The sequence below is a fragment of the Lepisosteus platostomus genome, chromosome 8 (genome assembly GCF_059453375.1).
Source record: "Lepisosteus platostomus isolate fLepPlt1 chromosome 8, fLepPlt1.hap1, whole genome shotgun sequence".
NCBI lineage: Eukaryota > Metazoa > Chordata > Actinopteri > Semionotiformes > Lepisosteidae > Lepisosteus > Lepisosteus platostomus.
In genome coordinates this window covers 30,939,532-30,961,454 of record NC_142618.1, presented here as the reverse complement: position 1 = coordinate 30,961,454, position 21,923 = coordinate 30,939,532, and the positions used below count along the sequence as shown (strand labels likewise).

Sequence of the window (21,923 nt, the reverse complement as noted above, 5' to 3'; positions counted from 1 at the left end):
CCCTTCTTTTGTTTCCAATTTAAGGTCTAACAGTGGTATTAATATTCTTAATCCTATAATAGATGGCTTGATGTTTCATGTTAATCACAGGGATTGTTACATTTAGAAAATTTTAATTTAAATAGAAATTTAGAAATAATAAGTGATTGAAATTTGGTACAATTTATTTAATGCATCTGAAAATCCTCACCATGAACTAATTCATTTAGGGGTTTAACATAGAGCTTATTGGACACCTTGCAAGAGATGTGGTAATTGTCCCAGACAATATAGAAAATAGTGTGTAATGTGTAATTGAACCATGGTGTTTATTTTCCTCAGGTCCTCCGTACGTTCAGGAGATTGTAGAAGACCTCCAGGTGCAGAGTGGGGACACAGCCACATTCAGTACTGTAATTGTAGGGCACCCTGCCCCAGCTGTCACGTGGTATAAGGTACCTGTAGCTGGTTTATCATTCAAATGAAGGAAAGGATGCATTTTTCCATCTTTTACCAGTAATGTGTTTCAAAGGTTGCGTGGGCAGGGATAGGTTTCAGACATTCCCTTCCTACTTGCCTTTGGATAGAATAGAAAGAGAGAGATTCTAATCAGTTTGAGATGCAACATATACAGCATGATAATGAATCCATCCATTTTCTAGCCATATCATCCAATATAGGGTCATGGGGATCCGGAGCCTATCCTGACAAGCAACACGGGACAGTATGGCAGGATACACCCAGGATGGGGTGCCAGTCCATTGCAGGACACACACAAATACAGACACACACAAACTCACACCAGGGCCATTTTCCAGGATCTGAATTAACCTACCAGTATGTTTTTGGAACGTGGGAGGAAATGAAATCCCAGAGGGAAACCCACTCCAACAGGCAGAGAACATAAAAAACTCCACACAGACAGCACCCCAGTCTGGAACTGGACCCAGGGCCCAAGTGCAAAAGCAAAGCTAACCACTACGACACTGTGCTGCTTGTCAAATATTATGTCTAACTGATTTTCAGCTTGATATGTTTTGCTCATATACATTACTTTTTGCACTAGTATGGACAGTATTAATACTGATAATATAATTTTGGGAATCTCAGTAGTTAGCCATCTAATTGCCACTCTCAGGGCTGCAGCAGGTCTCTGGCATGCCTCTGTGCCGAGCGGTGTGCTGATTGCAATTGTCTGTGTTGGGATCGGAGGACGGGGTGGTGCTGTCCAGCAGCAAGCGGGTTGAGCTCCACCAGCAGGGCTCCCGGTTTTCTCTCACTGTGGTCGACACAAGCAGCCAGGACTGCGGCGTCTACACCTGCGCTGCCAGCAACCCCTGGGGCGACGTTTCCTGCAAGGCTGAGCTTATTGTCGCAGAAGGTAAGAACAAGCAGGCCTACAGTAGTTCATTGTTTAGGACTGGTTGGACTTCAGCTGCTCTACCCCATATTTTAAAATGTTGCACTTTTTAAAAAATAATAAAGAAGAAATGCTGGAGAGTGAAGGGCACTTCTACGCACAGATCCCCCTCAACAATTCCGTATTGTCTTTTCTATATTTTATCATGGATTTTCTGTCTTGTGCAAATTTTGTTTTTTTTAGTTGGAAATAAATGGATAAAAATGATTGTGTATCACAGTTTCCCAAGGATGCTGTGAAAGCCTGTTAGTTTGACAAGTATGTCTCATATCTGAGTGCCAGCTTCCTGTGGCTGGCATGATAAATCAATCATGAAAATCACTGATAACAGTCCTTTCAGCCCTTAACAGTAACATCCCAGTGTGTAGTTTTGGTGATACAATGCATTTACAATAATCATTCAGCTGCTGTGCCAATAAATGCTTGACAATAAGACATGAATAAAAGATACTTGGCCTCAAATATTTAATCATTTATCAAATACAGTAATTGAAGGTTCATTATATTTTTTTGTTGTACAAATACAATCCTTGGTTGGTAAACATGAGACAGAAATTCAGATGTGAATGTCAACAGGAGCTGAGCATTTCTAATTATCTGTGTGCATGTGAATCTGTTACCTGTCAACTTCCATTATTATCAAAATGAAATCACAAACAAAAATGTTCCAACATTGTATTAAGTATAGTAAGACATATTGTTCATTCCCCCCAGGTTCAGAGCGTAGTAAACATGAAAGGAAAAAGAGGAGGAAACTGCACTCCTTGTACGAGGTCCACGAGGAGATTGGGAGGTAGCTCTGTATTCACTATTACCTCAACTCCAGGTTCTGTATCTGTAAAAGTGGTTCTCCATAATAGTTGCTCTTTCTTGTATATTCTTTTTGTGCAATTAACAGCTGTTTTTTTTCTCTTCATCGGTGAAAGATTTTCCAATTAAAAACATGTTTTTACACTTCTGGCTTATTCCGATTTCTGAATGTGCATCAGGGAGATCTCTTTTGTTTCAGTACAGCAACGTCATCTTATTACTGAAGTTTGCCCATTTTGTAAGGAAGGCTTTCTTTCAAGGAATTCTTTTTCTAAGAAAATACAGATTACATGTTTTCATCAGTGTGATAATACCAGGAATAGTAATAGTAAAAATAGTAACTAGAAGCTTATACTGTATATGATATATAAATATAAAGGATAATATAAAGGCACATTGTATCTATAGTGTTAAATATATGCACTACATTTGTAGCTGAACTTGTATGTACTGTATCATCCGTGGTTAGTAAATGGAGGTCAAAGGTCAAATGCCCATGTACATATCTGCGTCTGAGAGAGCCATCAATGCTCTGTACTTCTGTCTTCGGTGTCCCCAGGGGCAGCTTTGCCTTTGTGAGGCGGGCGAAATGTAAAGGGAGCGGGGAGAGCTGTGCAGCCAAGTTCATCCCTCTCATAAGCAGCAACAAGGCCCAGGCCCTTCGGGAGCGATCTGTGCTCTCCCAGCTCAGCCACCCCAGACTCGCCTGTTTGCTGGATTCCTTCTACGCCAGGAGGACACTGGTCTTGCTCACTGAGCTGTATCCTGCCGGCATGTTTTGAGTTTAGCAACACTCGTTTTGTCATCAAAGCTGGAAACACAGCTAGTGTCTTCAGTGTTAAACTCACGGTGGCTGAAGTCTAAACAGTTGGTAGCTGTGTGAGTTTGTGTTTTCTTTTAAGTACAGCATGTGACAGATGAGATGTTAAAGAAAAAGAAACTTTTCATTTACCCTTTTTGTATATATTAAGGAAAATGTGAATATTGAACTCTTTCAAAACGCTGTAAAGCAGGAACCTTTGATAGACCTCTAATTCTTCTTTGTGTTTATAAAATTAATGTTGGTAGTCATGGACAGCTGAGTCACCTTATTAGGGCTCTTCGACTGGGCTAGTGGTGTGTTGATGTGCCCTAAGGGTGTTCCTTGTAAGAATTATTGTGTTTTTTTTTCAACTTATTTTAACATGTACTATAGAACACGTAACTGGCGTTCATTGACAGTGCATTATGAAGCATAAACAGATTTATTGAAATGACACAAAAACAATTTCCTTTATAATATATTTACATGACGTCTATGTCATGCAGCAGTGGGTTGTCAAGGTGGAGACTGATATTCTTAGCAATGTGGGGAAGACTGATAATAATAATAATAATAATGATTGCTTACACTTATATAGCGCTTTTCTGGACACTCCACTCAAAGCGCTTTACAGGTAATGGGGACTCCCCTCCACCACCACCAATGTGCAGCATCCACCTGGATGATGCGACGGCAGCCATAGAGTGCTGATGAACCCTCATGTTTCTGCTTTAACAATATCCCCTAGCTGCTCTACTCAGACACTACTAGACCACTTGCTATCAAAGGAATCTGTCCCAGAAAAAGAGGTAAGATCGAAAATGTTTAAATTTCCAATAGATACAGAAATCTTATGCAATCAAACATTGTGAGTTTTTTTTTCTTTATCAGGTTCAGAATTACATTCACCAAGTCTTGGAAGGCATTGATTATATTCACAACAAAAACATTCTCCACTTAGATATAAAGGTGAGTTCTGTGTTATTTGAGACATCTTGTTTGATATTTCACCATTTGAAGAGTCTAACTTCTGTATATGCAAGATGTTGTTAGAAGAAAAAATTCAGTTTACTTCACTTTAATTTGTTAAATAAACTTTAACTATAACCTTTCTATTCTGTGTTTCATAAATCAATGTTATTTTCAAACCTGTAATTATCTCTATAGCCTACCAACATCCTCATGGCGCTGTCAGAAAAGGACGAGATTAAGATCTGCGATTTTGGTTTTGCTCAAGAAATAGACCTGTCTAAACCCCAGTACAGCAGGTTTGGGACCCCTGAGTTTGTGGCCCCTGAAATTGTCTGCCAAGCACCAGTTACCAAGGCAACAGACATTTGGTAAGTTGTGGTTTGTTGTAGATATGCCTAGAATTATCTTTAGATGTTTTTAAAGATTTATCTTATACTGTATAGGAGCTTGAAGTTTTTGTTCCAAAGAAAAATATTACGGGAGTCGAATCCGTGTTATAAAAGACCCTATTCGTGACGGTATAATCCAGAGGTGTCTGGAGAATGACATCAGGGAAGACACAGCAAGGTAAGGTCAGGATGACAGACAACGAGCAGTGACTGAGGTGATCAGGTGCATGGGGGGAGCGCAGTCCAAAGGAATTCCAAAGGGGTAGTAAGGTGCAGTCAAAAATCCAGAAACCAGGAGATCCATTGGAGATACGGGAATAGGGAACTGGGACTAGGAAAACGAAAGGTTAAAAGCATAAAGGGGCAAGGGGCTCCAAGCGCTAGACTCAGTAGGTCAGGACACTATGATGAAGCCTGTGTACTCGGGCCATTCCTAAGCCTGGTGTAAGGCTGGCTTCCGGGCTCCGTCTTCAAAACCTGAGCCCAGAACTACGGAGACATTAGGCTTAAATAAGAGAAAGCGAATGAAAAACAGCTGACACTAGTAAAACTAAGACCAGTACGAGAAATGTAGGAACCTGCCCTAGTGGAGGGATGATGACCGTGACAATTGCAAAGTGTTAAGTACAGTGTGTAACTCCTGAATGTTTACAAATAACTGCTGGTCAAATAATTGTTCTTTTATACAGTATGTTTAACTACTTCATGATTGTTTTCATTACTATTGTTTATTTTTGCAAATTTTGTACAATTATTGTGCTAATTAGACAATTTCATTTTTCTACCATTAAAAGATGGACTTATTTCCTTCGTTTCACTCAAATCACATGTAAAATATTAATTTTAATAACAGTACTGATGATTTCATTATATAGTTCCAGAGGTGAGATAAACTGTGCCTAAGGAAACATTTTCCGGAGTAATTTGCCTTCAGATGTTTTATACATAAATCAAACTGACTGAAAATTACTAATTTAATTCCTGAAATGTAACAGACAATGTTGAAGAGAAAAAATAAAACAAGAATGATTGTCCCATGATATTGACATGCACAGCACATGCTGTTTTCGATGTGGTCAAATCTAAATTAAAATGTTTGTTAATACACTAACTTCTCCACAGGTCTGTTGGTGTCCTGTCTTACTTATGGTGAGTCAATTAATCCTTTGTTTTAAACTTGATATGTTGCATTAGGTCACATTTAAATAAACAATATATCAGAATCTTGTGGAATCAGCTATCTTGTGGAATCTCGATAAAGATATCATGTTACAATATTGTGGAGAACTTGGACCAAAACTGGTTCTGCAGAGGACAGTGACAGAGAATAGACAGGAGGCAAGTCTGCAGCTCCACAAACAGAGGACTTATTGCCCTTTTAGTTACAGAGGTGTGCTATTCACCAGGGAGAGATAAAAGGAGAAAAGCTGCAGGTAGAGTGAAAGGGGGAACACAGCTGTCTATAGCTTACTATGTGGTGCAAAGAGAGTGAATGTTATGGGAGCAGCCTTTCTATAGCGTTCAACAAGGGAGGAGAAGCTGCTACAATAGAGGTCAGGGGTCAACAGCCCAGTTCATAACTCCCAGGGGGCAGTGGAATAATGTTATCGTTATTCACCTGCTCTGTAAATTATATATCCAATCAGATAATAAATCACCACGGTTCAAAGCAAAAAAGCATCAATAGCTGTCATAAGGTATTACAGTAATCATACAGTTCTGGCTACAGATTAATGCAGAGATAACTGATCCAGCCCTTAGAGTGTCAAGTATCAATATTGTTTTGCGTTAACAGTTTGACAGGCAGCTGTCTGTTCTTTGGAGAGAATGACTGTGCTACACTGAAGAACATTCAGGATGGGAGGATTTCCTGGGATGATCCTGATGTCACTTCAAGAAGCCCAGAGGCACAGGGCTTCCTCCATAGGGTCCTACAACTGTTTGCTGAGTGCGTGTCTCTAGTATCTGTGTAAATGGCATTGTTTGCACATTTCATTTTACATATTTATATACTGATGCTGTCTTATTGCAGGAGACTTGATTTTAATGTTTTGTGTAAAGTGTCTTTAGTGCACATACTCAGGTTTTTCTTTGGTGAGAAATACTATCCTCACTGTTCTGGTGTTGAATGCATCGCAATTTTAGTGGAATGATTCTGCTCACATGTAAATGAACTTGTCACAGTTTATCCACCACACTGCTCTCACTTTGTCACCTCTTGAATTGTTAATGTCATCTGTTTTAGGAAGAGACCTACAGCTGCTGAGTGTCTGAGGCATGACTGGTTTCTGGTAAAAGATATTTTCTTATATTTTCTCCCACAGTTAACAAACATATGTAAGATGCAATGGCTCTCAAAATATTCACCCCCCCCCATACTTTTTCATATTTTATTATGTTACAGCATAGAATCAAAATGTATTTAGTTTGATTTTTTTGCCATTAATCGATACAAAACACCCTATAATCTCAAAGTGAAAACAAAACTCTACATATCCTCATAAATTATTAATATTAAACAGGAAATAAATGAGTGCGGAAGCATTCACCTCTTTGCTATGACACACATACCTGTAAATACTGTAGGCTCTTATACAACCAAATGTCTTTAGAAGTCACATAATTAGTTGAATGGAGTCCACCTCTGTGCAATGAAGGTGTTTCACATGAGTTCAGATTAAATACAACTGTCTCTGGGAGTAACCCACATCTGATAAGTACAGCTCCCAACAAAAAGTGCATCATGAAGTCAAAGAGAAGTCAATAGGGCTAATTGAAAAGCACCAATCAGGGGACATGTATAAAAATACAGTATTTCCAAGGCATTGAATATCCCCAAAAGCACAGTAAAATCCATTATCAGGAAATTGAGAAAATATTGTACAACTGTGAATCTGTGCAGAACAGGACATCCTCAGAAACTGAGTATCGAGGTGAAAAAAGGCACTAGACGGTGAGGCCACCAAGAAGCCCATGACAGCAATTATACAGAAATGAATTATAGTCTTCTACAGCTGAGATGAGCGAAACTGCATATGCCAGAAATTGCCCAGATGCTTCACAAATCTGGACTTTAATACGAAAGTAGCAAAACATAAGCAGGTTGAAAACACTCACATCAAATCTCAACTACAGTTTGCCAGAAGGCATTTATAAGAGAGATATAAGTTTCTATTGTCTGAAAAGACAAAAATTGACCTTAACGTTATGCTTATGCTTTGTTTGGCATAAAGCATAACACCACACATCATACTGAGAGCACTGTCCTTACCATGAGGCACAGTAGTGGCAAGGTGATGCTACTGTAAGGTGCTGTACTGATGCTACTGTGTCAGAGCCTGGAAGACTTGTGAACATGGAAGGCAAAATGGATGCAGCAAAGTACAGAGAAATCCTGGAGGAAAACCTCCTGCAGTCTACAAGAAGACCTGGGACTGAGGAGAAGATTTATCTTCCAGTAAGACAATGGCCCAAACATATGGCAGATCCCACATTGGAGTGGCTTAATATTAAAAAAATACATCAGTGTTTTCCAGATTGGAAATAGCAATTTTGGAAAGAAGAATGGACAAAAAGTGCAGTGTCCAGATGTTCAAAGCTGGTTGGGCATTATTCAGGAAAACAAATTTCTGTAATTCCTGCCAAAGTTGCTTCTACCAGATATCAACTCAAGAGGGATGAATACTTATGCAGTCAGTTATTTTCTGCTTTATACAGTAGAGTCTCGATTATCCGACATTCTGTTTTATCCCACATAGCCAATCAACGTGCTATGTAATGTACTGTATGCGTGCGCATGCATAATATTTTGCCCAATCCCATGCTGTTTGTCTCTCAGTGTGCATACTATATTTAATTATATATAATGTATATGTATTTAATTATATCTTTTAAATGTGTTAAAAAAACTAGATCTGATACTCATTAAAAACAGTATCCCCTTAAATATTCTATTGTAAAACAAGAAATGTAATCTTGGTGCATTTGCTTACAGGGCAATCAGAGTACTCGAGAAGCTGAATTAATCAATACAAAGAGGCTGAAATTCTTTGTCTCAAGGAGTAAGTGGCAGGTAATGTGCAAAATAATAAAACTACATTATATCACTTGTACTGTATACTCTATACTGCTGAGTCTACGATGTAAGACTGGAAACCCCCAGAGTGAAGAATATGTTTTTTTTTAAATACTCACCAACCTTTTCCATTGTATTACAATGGTGACAGGTAGTGGTTTTGGAGAACTTGCGTACAACCATTTTAAATGATTATTTTATTATTTATTAATTATTTTATTATTTATTATTATTTATTCATTATTATTTTAAAGATTTTTTTGACTACTGTATATTGCATTTGTTAATATAAGATTATAAGATACTTTTAGATTTCTGTCTGACATTTCAGACAGTCCTGGTAAAACCAGTGCACCAAATGACTGTGAACCAGTAGCTCTCCCTGTCATTGGAAGAACTGAAACCTGATTTGTGTTTGTGTGCAGTGCTCACTCAAGTCCTATGGGTCTGTGATGGTGGTGAGGTCTATACCCGATCTATTGGAAGGACCATTCCAGGAAACTTCTCTGGCTGTTCCCCGAGACCACCTGGACCATAGCAGCTCTTCCCCCAGCAGTGTCTCCTCCTCTGATTATGAAGACGCTTCTTGTCACAGAGAGACAGACTCCATGAGCACCCCAGAGCACCTCCTACCTGCTAAGCACAGACGACACCCTGAGAAGTCCTGGGAATTAGAAAAAGAAAGTGGAGAAGGATTTAAACTTTCACAGAGCAGTGCTTCAGATGCGCTGCCCGAAGTGAAGAAGGAAGAACATTCGGTTTTGACTCCTCGAAAACAGATTTTACCAGACCAGGGTGGTGTCAGCAGTGAGTTTAGGCTTACTGTCTGTAAACCAGATGTTACAGAAGCATTTAGGTCCTCAGAGTCCACTGGCAGCCTGAGTCATGAGGATTCAGCTGGTAGCTCCCTGTCTTTAGACATTTCCGAAGATGATGCAACAGGCTCTACTTGTGTACGTATCCCAAGGGATAGCCTGATCAAGAGCACATTCTACAGCAGCTCCTCAGAGATCTCTCCGTTGTCTGCCCGCAGAATGTTTCTTCAGGGAAAGAAGTACATGAAGAGGCATGAGAGAGCTAGGAAGCACCTCATGAAAGCTGGCCTTTCCGGTCGACTACAGGAGCCCCTTCTAGAGCAATTTGAAGAGAGCCAGAATGAGGGAGATGATGGTGGGAATCAGGGAAGAAATCTGCTGTATCCACCTTCAGTCATTGCTAAATCCAGTTCTTTTGACAGCGGAGTCAGGGTTTCCAACTCTGATATAAGTATGAAAAGGAGGAGCAGATCCTTAGATGAATATCACACCAGGACCCCATCACCCTCTGAACTGATAGAAGCAAGAAGAGATGAGAGTGAAGATCTTGCTTCCAGAGTGCTACGCGAAGATGAAATGCAAGTCAAGCTCTTTGATAGTCACCCTGAAAAAGGAATGAAAGAATCCACTCAAGATGATGCAGAAAACACAGGTTCCTTTGCAGATGAATGTACACTCAAAGAATCACACAGTGAAAGAGAGACAGTTCAGCAATCTGAACTCACCACAGAGGATACTGCCAAGGCAGAGACACCCCTCCCGTCAACTGATAGCAAAGTGGAATCTGCCATGCTTCAGAGTGTTATAAGTGAAATGGTTTCCCTATCTGAAGAAATTAAAGATATAAGTGGCTTTGAATCACCTCCAGAAAACCCTGATACATCTGAATTCTCTCTTTTAGCGTATGCCACCCAAGATGAGAGCACCCAGAGAACTGAGGATTCACCGTCATCAGTAAGGGAACCATTACCAATGAAGCCCATTTTTGTAGAATCTACTACACCAGTGTCTGCGGTTCAAGAAGTGTCAGAGCTTCTGACTTCCCAGTACGGCCTTTCAGAGTTTGAGAGCCCCAGAAGCTTTCACCTGTCTTTAAAAGCTTTAGAAACTTTAGAAGAAGAAAATAGAACTCATTTCCCACAGCTTCATGTTGCAACGGCAAAAAGTGAGATGAGAACATCAAATGATCCACCTGTCTTGGCCTTGGCAGCAGAACCAACAGATGAAACACCTGCAAGAGGTGGCTCCTTATCTTTTAAAGAACCTTATGGGTCCAAATATGATCTTCAAGGTTCTTTTGGAGAACCAGAAGTGATTTTCTCAACTCCTGAAGAAGCTACTTGCGTTAGTGTACCATCTGCAAGCCATCCACAAGAGCCACAAGTGAGCCCTGAGGAAGAATTTGGGATCTTTCATGAACATATGTCAGAGACTGCTTCAGTGAAGGCACAATCAGGTGCATATGTGGAAACCTATGGCGATGATGATAATGACCTGGAGCCAGAACTTCAGCACCTTTTGGAGGAAGTCAACATTTATGAGAATCTCAACATTGCGTGGCGGGACACTGCCTTCCCAGTGAAGTCCACATCTTTAGTTGAAGTTTCTCATGAGAAACAGAGTGCAGAAGCCCTCACAGAACAAATTAATCGTCCCTCTTCTGTCCCAGATTCAAAGCACCAGCCCAGTAAAACGGGGAAATATGGAATTTTACGGTTCTTCAGAAAGCATTCATCTACAGACTACCCTACATCATCAACTGGACAGGGGTCTGAGATACAAACTTCAGAGGAGAAGCTGGGCCACTCCCCCTCACTGTATCAGCAGCTACAAGGAGCTTCCAGTTTATCCTTAACAAAGAAGATGAGGGCTTCTATCTCCTGCTTGCCCGCAGCCATCTGGGGGAAACAACACAAGGAGACAAATAAAAGAGAAGGTGAATTTTTCATTTTGAAAGAAATATACATTTACTTGCTCTTTTTGATTCACCTCCACATAAGTAATGCCCTTATTGTTGTTAATGTTGTTGTTAAACTTTTTCCTCAAATTCTATTAATTTGAGGTAAGACTTGCTTGTTTTCCTGTCCATCATCAGTTGTGGTGTAGCCTTGAGGTAAATGATTCTGTTTCTCAGGTGGAGAGGAAGAGCCACATCCTGAATTGGGTACTGCCACATCAGGGTCCCTGAGGAGGAAGTCTAAGCTCTTCTCCTTCAAACTGCGTGGGTTGAAGAAAAGTCGAGGTAAGAACTTCCACGGGAGAAGGTGGAAGGAGTGAAATACTGCACAGGTGGCTGTTCTTTGTGTTCTACAAATAAAGAATCTTATATTATTGAAAATCACTGTTAATATTTGATATTTTTGAATGCTAAGTGTTTTGTATGACATTCTGAGGTTCACAAACATGGAGCGGTGCTGCATGCAAGCATTTAACTAAAGTCAGGATTTGTAAAGCACATCAATAAAAATAGTGTTTGTAATCAAATTTGAGTGGGGAGTTGTGTCATGGTGCACTGGCTGTAAAGGAACAAGAAAAGGTTAATTCCACTCTGAAAAATAAAAGGGAGAACCACAGTGTTTAGGCTGTATTGACAGTTGAAGAAGGCTCTACAGCCTTTTTTTTGTTTCTACTTTCTATTTATTAGCATGGAGATAACCCTTAATAGTTCAGTTAGTTTGAAATATTTCCGTAACTCACCTGTCTGCCGGAGCAACAATCAGCCCATGAGGATAAGGCTGTCAGAGCCTACTGCTTTGCTGACGTTTCAGTGTACTTGATGGTAGCCCAATGTTGAAAGAGGCATATGAAGTTTACAGTGTGCTGTTTGTCTTGTCCTTTCAGAGCCAGTGTTTCTGGAAGAGCTCCAAGACATGTCTGTATCTCTGGGTCAGTCAGTTACGCTGTCCTGTAGGCTCTCAGGATACCCACCCCCAGACATCTGCTGGTATAAAGGTGAATGTTCTTACTTTAGTATACTCCTTAAACACTTTTGGGGCCTGTCTACTCTGGATGATTTATGGATATCCCTTGCCCCTGGACCTTGCTTATCTCCTCGTGTTAATCAGAAATTCATGTTACGTTGGCTGCAACAATGTGACAAGTCATCACAATAGCACAATAGGGTTTTAACTGCAGGAGAATTGTCTACTAGAAAAATACAAAAAAATGTATAAGTTGCTTGGCTAATCAAGTCTATTTCTGACTGATGACACATATACACAGTACATCAAATGTTATTCCTTTGAGTATATAAAATGTTTAAGTGGACATGTAAATTTGATGTTTACAACATCACATCCATTCTGATTCTTGCAGAAGGCATATCTTTCTTATGCTTTAATGAAAGTTTAAAGACAGCCTCTTAACTTGTTTCCAATTGTGTCCAATGTCAACTGGTTTTGTTGATGACTGAATTGATATAAAAATCTACTAATGAGTATAATGGAGGTTGGATAATTGGCCAGAACATTTCTTATGATCTCTTGTGATTAAAATAAAGCTTTTTATTTGAAGTTTTTTTTTCTTTTCCTTACTACATTTGTGCTTGGCTGAGGCTCTATGATGCTTTTGCTTTGTTGAGCACCTTCACGTTTTTGCTGTGTGTTTTCCAGAGGGCCAGTGGATTAAGAGCAGTAGCCATATCTGGTTGTCAGTGATGGACAAGGAGCTCCACTCTCTAACTATCCACGCAGCCCGGGAGGAGGACCTGGGCAGCTACCGCTGTGTGGCCAGTAACGTAGTGGGACAGGCCTCCACCTCCTGCACCCTCATTGTGTCAGGTAAGAGAGTCCTGGGTCAGACCAACGTCCTGCAAGATTCCCTTGCTCTCCCCTGCCAATTCTCAGATCCACTGTGACCTTCCTGCGATACTTCACGTGAAAGGTGTAACACACCTGTGTTTACTTTTTAGTGTTGGTTGTATATATTAGTGCATTTATATATATATAATATTGTTTTAATTCTGCTGATCTTAACAGTGAACGTTTATCAATTTTAATTTTTATTTAGAGTTTTTTTAGAGCTTGCTCTAAAATATTTAATATTTAAGCTTATGATGTTTTTTTGCACACCTCCATAGCTATACGTTAACCATATTTATAGTCTGTATGTATATAGACATCAATAGGCAAAATAAGTATTAATGTGGATGGTTTTTCTTAAGTGCTGTTAAATGAGGGTGTTTTTCCTTCACGGGATTAATAAAGTATCTATCTATGATAAATTTCCCAATCTTCAAAGGCAATTTTCCAATCTTATGTTTCAAAGGCTCGTTTTGTTAGAAAATTGTGTCCAACCCTATTACTCATATACTACTAATGGTCTTCGTGAACAAGCCTTGATAAACATTTTTTGCCTTGTTCTAGCAAATTCCACACAGTTAGGTCTCTCTCATATTGTACCTCCATCTCCAAGGAGAGAAGCTGATGTTGGGCTTGGTTGAAATCTATTTTCTATTCATGACTCACCCCAGCTGAACTCTTAGCCATCCTTGGACTCAGAGCTGCCTTAGTGACAGAATTCCTGTTGGTGGATAGTTGCACAGAGGTACTAAGTAAAGTTCAGGTACGGTATTTTATGGATTGTTCTCTTTGTTTGCAATACCAGATGCCAGAAAGGACAATGGAAAAGTTCAAAGAAAGACAGAAAACTGGGTTGTGTAACTGTTGATAAGTCCTTGTGAGTCTGTGTAACAGCTTTATCCTCCTAAACTAAAAGCACACAAGTTATTTATAGAAATCAGAAGGAGTACAGTGAGCTACACGGCAAGCAGGGGCTGTAAACAGTGCTTCTGACAAGGCCATCTGAATGCGTGGTATGGCATGTGTCCTAACATTGAGACTGACCAGCAAGCTAAAATATCTAACACTCACAGAAGTCAGCTGGTATGGTCCAGTCCCAGAATTCTCCTGTATATACTGTATGGATGACTTTGCAATGGATCTCCCACTGAAAGACAGACGCAGATGCAGAGAAAGGGAAAGGAAAGAGAAGAAACATCTTGGGATGTCCAAATAGGTTATGCAGAATGAAAGCTCTAGAAATCTGAATCAAAATGACCTGGAACCCTTGGAAATACAAAAGACTAAAAAAAGAAAAAACTGTATCTCCAAATGAAGAAAAGCTGCAGCTAGAGTCAAATCAAAAAGGTAAATATTAACACAGCTTTAGTATTTCTGCCTTAGGATTTCAGTTCAACTAATTGATTATTATTGTTCAGTTTTAGACCACACTGTGGTTGAGAACATAAGAACAGTTACAAATGAGGAGAAGGCAACTCAGCCCTTCCAACCCATTTGGCACTTAGTAGTTACTTGTTCTGAGAATCTCCTCCAGCCATTTCTTGAAAGACGCTAATGGATTGACTTCAACGACGTGGCTGGTTAGCTTGTTCCGTACTCTCACAAACCTTTGAGTGCTTCCTTTTCACATTTTTATTATTTGTGTCCTAGATTTATGTTTCACCATTGATTTTGAAGGAGTTCACTGGTTTGATTTTATCAGCACCATCGAGGATTTTGAATCAGATCCCCTGCAAAATGTGCAAAAGTAAACCAGTAAACCACTCAGTATTTGTGGCTACTATAATAGAAACATACTCTCAATGTCAGCCAGGATTGAATCACTTCTCAAAAAACCTGACTTGACTTACACTGATGAGTAATTTAAAATGCTCAGTGTTCATATTCATGGATATTCCAGATGTAGGACAAGATATAATTGTGTTACTCTTTCACTGATTTGTAATGTTACCTGCCCTGTAACCTATGAACCTACAGTATGACCTACATTATTACATCTTGAGTTCAGAGTCCATTTGAAATAAAGAAATGCTTCTACTTCATATTATTAATATTGTACTTTCATCCAAACCAAAATAAATTTGAACATAACTGTGTGTTTTACTTGTACATACTTAAAGGTATAAGAACACTGATCCACCTAGGATCTGCAACATACAGTTATGAATCCAGAGTCCTAACTACTGCTCGGCACTTAAAGTTCCTTAGCACACTCCATTGCTGGAAGAGGTGTTGTTTGGTTATGTCGTTTATTTCCACTGTACTTTCAACAAAAATAGAGAATTTATGGCTCCAAGAAAAACAAGAAAATGAAAATCAATTGGTTTTGCCTACTCCAGGAGACAGGGAAAATATGAAGATATAACAAGAAGGGGAGTGACACAGAGAAATAGGAGGAACATTGCAAAAAGCATGAAATAGTGGTCCACCACCATCCCTTGCAGCAGGACCAGAACTTTTTCCAACCCAGGATTGGACACACCACATCTTGATTCATTTCATGAGATCTGATGAGATCAGACTTTCAAGGCAGTATGTCAAGTGACATAGCACCTCTGTCTATGTCACGAGACAATTTCCAACTTCAAGCCGCACAAACAAAACGAGATATATACATCAGTGGGAAGTCTTGAAGCATCCCTGTGTGTGTTTGCAGAGCTGCCTGCCTGCCCGGCCAGCCCAGAACTTACCCAGGTTGACGGGGATGGAGTGCTACTGGTGTGGAAGCCTGTAGAATCCATAGCTCCCCTTACATACAACATCCAGTACAGCAAAGATGGTGAGGTCTTTTATATTCTATTGAAAATACAAACATGTCACATCATAACATGACAACATCCGTGGATTTAAAAATCAATGATTGCAATTACAGTTGGAGAACAATACAACTTGCGTTGTTGGGCATAAAATATATGGTAGGTGATCATTCGTAAAAAAGGTAAGAAATGGGAAAAGAAAAGAACCCCATGGCCGGCGGGTTGGGTCATGTCAGAATGAACCCTATTTAAATTTCACTATAAAGCTACTGGACATTTTGGAATATCCTGTTTATTGAACAGCAGAAATGATCAGGTCTGCGCAGTAAATCTAAAAGGGTTCATAGAAGGCAGACATTTACAATTTATATTAGTAATAATATTTTTGACATGGGAAGCTCGATCTGTTTCTATATGGAACAGACAGTTTACAGGTTCCATTATACGTGTCTTGTGTTTCTGCAGGAGAGGCGTGGAGGCTGCTGGCTGAGGGGGTGATGGACAGCTGTTATACAATCGCTGCCCTGCCCAGGGGATCACTGTACAGGTTCAGGGTGGCCTGTGTCAATAGAGCTGGGATGGGACCTTACAGCGACCCCTCGGCTGCAACCACCATTGGAACTGATCAAGAAGGCAGGGCCTGCTAATACCTAGTGTATATCCTAGAACATAACATAGTCTATAAGGCGAGGTGCCAGTGGCATGCAGTGCTGGCAGACTCTTGACCTCCAGACTGTGTTAGGCTTGGTCCTAGTCACTGCTCACACCTCTGTTCTTTCTTTTTTCTCTTTCTTTAGACTCTCACATCCCCCTCATTCACACTGTTCGCCCCAGGGAAGAGGGGAGCGAGCTTACAGCACAGCCAGGGTCCCCTTTCTTCCCCATTCACACAACCTACACCTTCCTCTCTGAGATCAACAGGTACTGAATGGCCACAGCTAGTCTGGACGGCACTCATCATAATGCAGACAATGGGGTTTCGGCATCTCCGTGAACAAGTACCTCAGCTATTTTCCAACTGAGCAGTGGCTAGCCTCCATATGAAACAGAATATGCTATTCTGCCACTTCGTATGAGCCAAACGCTGCAACTTACAATAACCTGCGTCTACAAAAAAGACTAGTAGCTGAATTAGATTCTTTTTTTACAACTTTCAAATGTTACTTCATGAATTTATATTGTTATTTAAGAAGAGCTCCACAATGCCAGAATATGTTGACACACCTTTGTACCACATTACAGCCACTGAGGCAACTTCCTTCAAAATTATTTCAGGGATAGGTAGTTATAAACTTACAGCACAAACGTAAAAGGTTTTCACAGTAATACTGCTGTCAAAGCTGTATAGTTTCACTCTGCTACTGAATATTTTGAGGGATGGCACTTATTTCTACAAAATGGCCAGAGGTAACAGTGATTTTCGGGGGCACACCTCAGTCTGCCCTGCGTTGTTGACAGTGGGTTTCAGTCCCGGCTTTTCCTTTTCTAGGGGGCGCTTCAGCATCATAAAGCAGTGCAGGGAAGACCTGAGCGGGAAGCTCTTTGCGACCAAAGTGACTCCATACAAGGCGGAGAAGCGCCAGTGTGTGCTGAGGGAGTACCAGCTGCTGAAGAGGCTCCGACACACAAACGTGGTCCAGCTGCATGCTGCCTTCATCACCCCACGCTACCTGGTGCTGATAGAGGAGCTGTGCATCGGGCGCGAGCTGCTGCATCACCTGGCTGAGAGGCAAGCGAGTCCTTGGGTATTTGGATATTGACTATGTTTAGAAAGAAAACACTTGTGTAGTCGGTGTGATGCATGAAGACAATGATTCATTTGTTTTTTTGTTTTCTTTAAATGTGAACACAACAGAGATACATTCTAGTGAAAAGGAGTCTCACTAGGACTAAGATACATTATGGGAAATAAACATAGACTTCTGGACCAAAGAGATGTAGTTGTCTTTGGTCTGTTTTCTCTCATGTGCTAGCATGAGGCAACAGAGTAAGGACTGAAGGAGTTCAGTAGTTTGCTGAGCATTGTCCCCATGGGTTTTGTCAGTAACCTGCAGTGACAAATCACATGAAGGCTTACAACTGAGCAGTGTCTCAGTTTCCAGGGAGCTGCTAGTTTTGGTTCTGTATAGTGAATAGGATATCACAAGTTAAGGAGGAGATGGTGGCAGCTCTTTTTCAGCCATCTTTGCAGACCAGGCACTTAGGGAGCAGTTGAGGGAGGAACAGATTTGAATGTGCATTTGAATTGTATAGAAAGAAGGAACTAAAAGCATGCACTTTTCTTGACAAACATTAAAATGTTCTGAGAAAATAAGATGAAGAAAGTTTGACTGGTGCTGAACGTATGCCCTGCAGAGACTCGTACTCTGACCTGCATGTTAGGGAGTTCCTGCAACAGATTCTCAGCGCAGCTGAATACCTCCACTCCTGCAATGTGCTGCACCTTGACCTCAAGTCTGACAACATGCTTGTCACTGAGCACAACCTGCTGAAGATTGTGGACTTCGGCTCAGCTCAGCCCTACGAAGCAGGGAAACCCCTCATTGTGGAGAGGATCCATGAATTGACAGAGTGCCGAGGTAGGACCTCTCTACATCCGGGAGCAACTCAGACAGGTCTCCTCCGTTCAGAGTGCGGCTGTATACGGAGACAGCTTTTGTTAGCTAACAGCACATTTTTAAATATATTGTGATTTATTCAATACTTGCTGTGAAAAGTGCATTCAGTCATTAATGTTTCCAAATTACTATGACAGAGGTAATTTATATTTCATTATATGAGGGGTTGTGGCACAGTGGCGCAGTGGTTAGCACTGTTGCCTTGCATGCTGGAACCCTGAGTTCCATAGTGGAATTGACCCTTGTAATTGACCCTTGGTGTGTGTGGGTGTGTTTGTCTCTTGTCTGCCTTGAGATGAACGGATGTCCTGTCCAGCATCTACCCTGCCTTGTTCCCGGTGCTTTCTGAAATTGAGTTAGAAAATAGATGGATGGGTGATATACAGGACAGTATAGTGTTAAATTATTGATTATTTCAATAGCTTGAACTATCTTTTATGTATTGCATTCCACTGTAATATATTTTTAGCATTCTGTTTCATTCTTTCATTGTCAAATATGTTTCTCAGTTGTATGAGTTTTAACAATTGTTTACTGTTTTCTACAGCTCCAGAGATCCTGGGAGGGCAGGGTGTAGGGCCAGAAACAGACATTTGGAGTGTTGGTGTTGTAGCATTCATCATGTGAGTATGAGTCAAGGAAAAAACACTGACTCACAGAAGACTATGTGTGCTGTAACTACCTGAAAGATAACTAGGGTTATACGGTAAATAAATGCCTCTTTCAAGCATGAGCAATGTTTGTTGGCCTTAATTGTTTATATTATGTTCAGTTAAGAGTTGACAAGAAATAGCCTGGGATATACAATAGCATAAAACTTCAATTAAAAAATTGATGATGGCTTTGATATTAAGTCTGCTTCTAACAATAAAGTTTTAACTATGCATGCTGCTAAAACAACCAAACAAATAAGATTTATTTAAAAACACAGCATGATGAGAATTTTGGAGAAAACTAAATCCTGAAAGGGACATTTTTTTCACTTGTAAAGAAAGTTGTCTGAACAGCTGTGTCTTTGATGATCACTTTTAGGTTTTTTTTCCTCTTCAGGCTGAGCGCAGATAACCCATTTTACTCTGACATCCACTGCGAGAGGGACAGAAACATTAAAAAGGGGAAGATCCAGTTTGGGAGGTGCTACCCCGGGCTGTCAGAGGGGGCCTTGAATTTTGTGAAAAGAACTCTGCACAGCAAACCCTGGTGAGGGACGTGCTTACAAATCTGCACTGTATTTCCTAAGTATGACCTCTAGCTCCCGGGAGAGAGGACAGAGCTTTGGGTAACAGGAAAGGATCACCTGCAGAACATTATGTACTCCAAGATGCTCTACATACACCATCAGCCCTGAACGTTGTGAATGGATTTAGACCAGAAGTGCCCATCTGTGTTCTTCAAGGGCTGCTGTCCAGAAGGTTTTATAGGTCTCTCCAAATTTCCAACTTACTGGGAAAATATAAATGCTTCAGCTTGGCCAATCAGGTAAATTAAGAAGTGAGGGGGAAGGAAAATCAAATAACTATTAGTTCTCTAAGACAGGAGTCTAAGACTCTAAGACTCCCCCTGATTTAAACAGAGGCTTGGAGACTGATTATCAGACTAATACACAGATAACTGTCTGTCCAGACTGCACTGCAGCACACCATTAAGAAGAGAACTCCCATGTCAATTGTTAGCTGAATAGAATGAACATTATTTTAGAGAAAGAAAATCAAAATCATGGATCAGCACTTGTGCTGTCTGTGTAATGTTTGAAGACAATGATTCCATCATTGGATGCTTTTAGTAAGAATAATTAAAACATTTTTTTTCCCTAGACCAGAATCATTTATGTATGGATCATTTCTGATGTCCTGTTTAATTTCAATTGTAAACTGTCCTTCATTTCAGGGGAAGGCCTTCCGCTGCCGAGTGCCTGGAGTTGCCATGGTTGCAAGGAGTCCCAGTATCTAAGCGTCGCTCCTCCATTGTGTGTTTCTCCACAGACAAGCTACAGGGTTACATCCGAGACAGGGAGAGGAAACGGGCACAACTCCGCACCAAACTGGATTTACCAATCTTCCAGTGAACAGCGTAAATATTAGGGAAGAAAAGTGTCAGGTATTGCTGTGTCCAGACGTGCCCCACAGACACTAAGAATACAGTATGTCTGTTTTAAAACCACAGTTACAGTATCTTCAAAATAATAATGTGTAAACAACTCACGATTAAACTTTTCAACACCCTTCTACAAGGTGTAACTTTTCTTGATTTTCAGTAACAAGCCAAGGTCTGGAAAGTTGAAAGTTAGGAAGTTAATCCATTGTAATGCACGTCCTTATTACTAACTTGCTCCTTACTGTATATTTTATTATCCTATTGGTTAAACAGCTGGCAGTACTGAAATCAAGCTGTAAAAACTAAATAAGGGTAGGATATTGACTTAACCAGCTTGACATACAGTTATAAACTATTCAGAGTACCGAAACCCCCTAGATAACCCATACAGAAGTCCTGTTTAACACCCCCTTATAGAATTGTACAGTACTTCTAAGATTTGAGCACTGTTCAACATAGCATCTTTAATAATTGAGCCATACTAGAATTCGGTTCAGGCTCCAAATCTCATCATATATACTTATGCATTTTGTTGATAATTAAGAATGATCAAATCAGTTATCAGGCTCTGACACCAGCTTGCTATGCAAGAAAATTGAAATGACTACTATTAACTATACTTCCTGTTGTCAGGGAATACCGAGCATAATACAACATGTTTTCTTACATTTCTGGCATAGCTATGTAATAAAGTAATAACCAGTCAACTGAATCTTTCTCTAAAATGGATACTAAGCTATTTGGAACATATTTCCTTATTGAAAAAAAGCATTACTGAACACAGATTTCTTGCAGTCTGAAAGATAATACAAAAAGGAAATCAGTGTTTCCTCAGATATATAACAGCAGATTCTGCTGTGTTGGTATGTTGAAGGAGGTTACTCATGCAGAAGATTCTTCATTTCACAAGTTATTTCTTTAGGTTCTTGGTATCCGTTCTTGTCTGTGTTATAAGAGAATTTACAAAATGTAACTGAATTGGTTAAATCCAAATTAAAAATTAGTATCACTGTTTCAACGCCTGGAACTTTAGCCATTGTAACCACTTCAAAAAAGTTGATCAGTTTTTTTTTTGTTCACACAAATTTTTAATGCTGCTCATCATTCTTTTTAGAATGGGGTGGTTTTGATTTAAAAAAAAACATTTATCTACTCCACAACAATATTTTTGTCATAATTTCACATTTCTCTCTTCCTTGCCTAATCAATGCCTTCTAGGTCTATATTAAATCAAAATGTTTCTGTAAATGTGCAATGTGGACTCTGAAAACCCAGTATCAGATGGTGACTTTGTTCTAGAAAGACTGCCTGCATTTATTAGGTGTAAACCTGTATTTATGTACTGGGTTTGTCTTTAGAGATCCAAGTGCGTTGAAGTTTAATTCTGGCTCTA

The 21,923-nt window shown here is 40.0% G+C and overlaps 2 protein-coding genes across 2 annotated transcripts in view; both read left to right on the top strand.

Annotated features, from left to right (window-relative positions):
• The window catches only part of obscnb (obscurin, cytoskeletal calmodulin and titin-interacting RhoGEF b), a 155,916-nt gene extending 145,666 nt beyond the window's left edge, over positions 1-10,250 (top strand). The window contains exons 94-105 of the mRNA XM_088643095.1: positions 322-434; positions 1,192-1,360; positions 2,114-2,192; positions 2,769-2,969; positions 3,760-3,820; positions 3,903-3,980; positions 4,179-4,351; positions 5,495-5,521; positions 6,168-6,320; positions 6,618-6,663; positions 8,367-8,444; positions 10,164-10,250. Coding sequence (XP_088499221.1) covers positions 322-434; positions 1,192-1,360; positions 2,114-2,192; positions 2,769-2,969; positions 3,760-3,820; positions 3,903-3,980; positions 4,179-4,351; positions 5,495-5,521; positions 6,168-6,320; positions 6,618-6,663; positions 8,367-8,444; positions 10,164-10,220 — 1,235 coding nt within the window. The 3' untranslated portion in view covers positions 10,221-10,250. The remainder of the gene's footprint in view (positions 1-321; positions 435-1,191; positions 1,361-2,113; positions 2,193-2,768; positions 2,970-3,759; positions 3,821-3,902; positions 3,981-4,178; positions 4,352-5,494; positions 5,522-6,167; positions 6,321-6,617; positions 6,664-8,366; positions 8,445-10,163) is intronic.
• LOC148657190 (obscurin-like) lies at positions 10,166-20,666 on the top strand. The gene is made up of 12 exons (XM_088643100.1): positions 10,166-11,198; positions 11,397-11,504; positions 12,104-12,214; positions 12,874-13,041; positions 15,719-15,841; positions 16,284-16,451; positions 16,616-16,739; positions 17,308-17,547; positions 18,174-18,397; positions 18,984-19,059; positions 19,487-19,636; positions 20,324-20,666. The coding sequence occupies exons 1-12, from the start codon at positions 10,235-10,237 to the stop codon at positions 20,499-20,501; spliced, it is 2,634 nt and encodes an 877-aa protein (XP_088499226.1). The 5' UTR covers positions 10,166-10,234; the 3' UTR covers positions 20,502-20,666.
• The last annotated feature ends 1,257 nt before the right edge of the window (positions 20,667-21,923 follow it).

What these genes read in the sequence shown, in the direction of transcription:
- LOC148657190 (XM_088643100.1), top strand. Translation starts at nt 10,235, where the DNA reads ATGAAGCCCATTTTTGTAGAATCTACTACACCAGTGTCTGCGGTTCAA. An exon ending in TGGGTTGAAGAAAAGTCGAG is followed by an intron (nt 11,505 to 12,103) that starts GTAAGAACTTCC and finishes TTGTCCTTTCAG; the next exon opens with AGCCAGTGTTTCTGGAAGAG. An exon ending in CATCCAGTACAGCAAAGATG is followed by an intron (nt 15,842 to 16,283) that starts GTGAGGTCTTTT and finishes GTGTTTCTGCAG; the next exon opens with GAGAGGCGTGGAGGCTGCTG.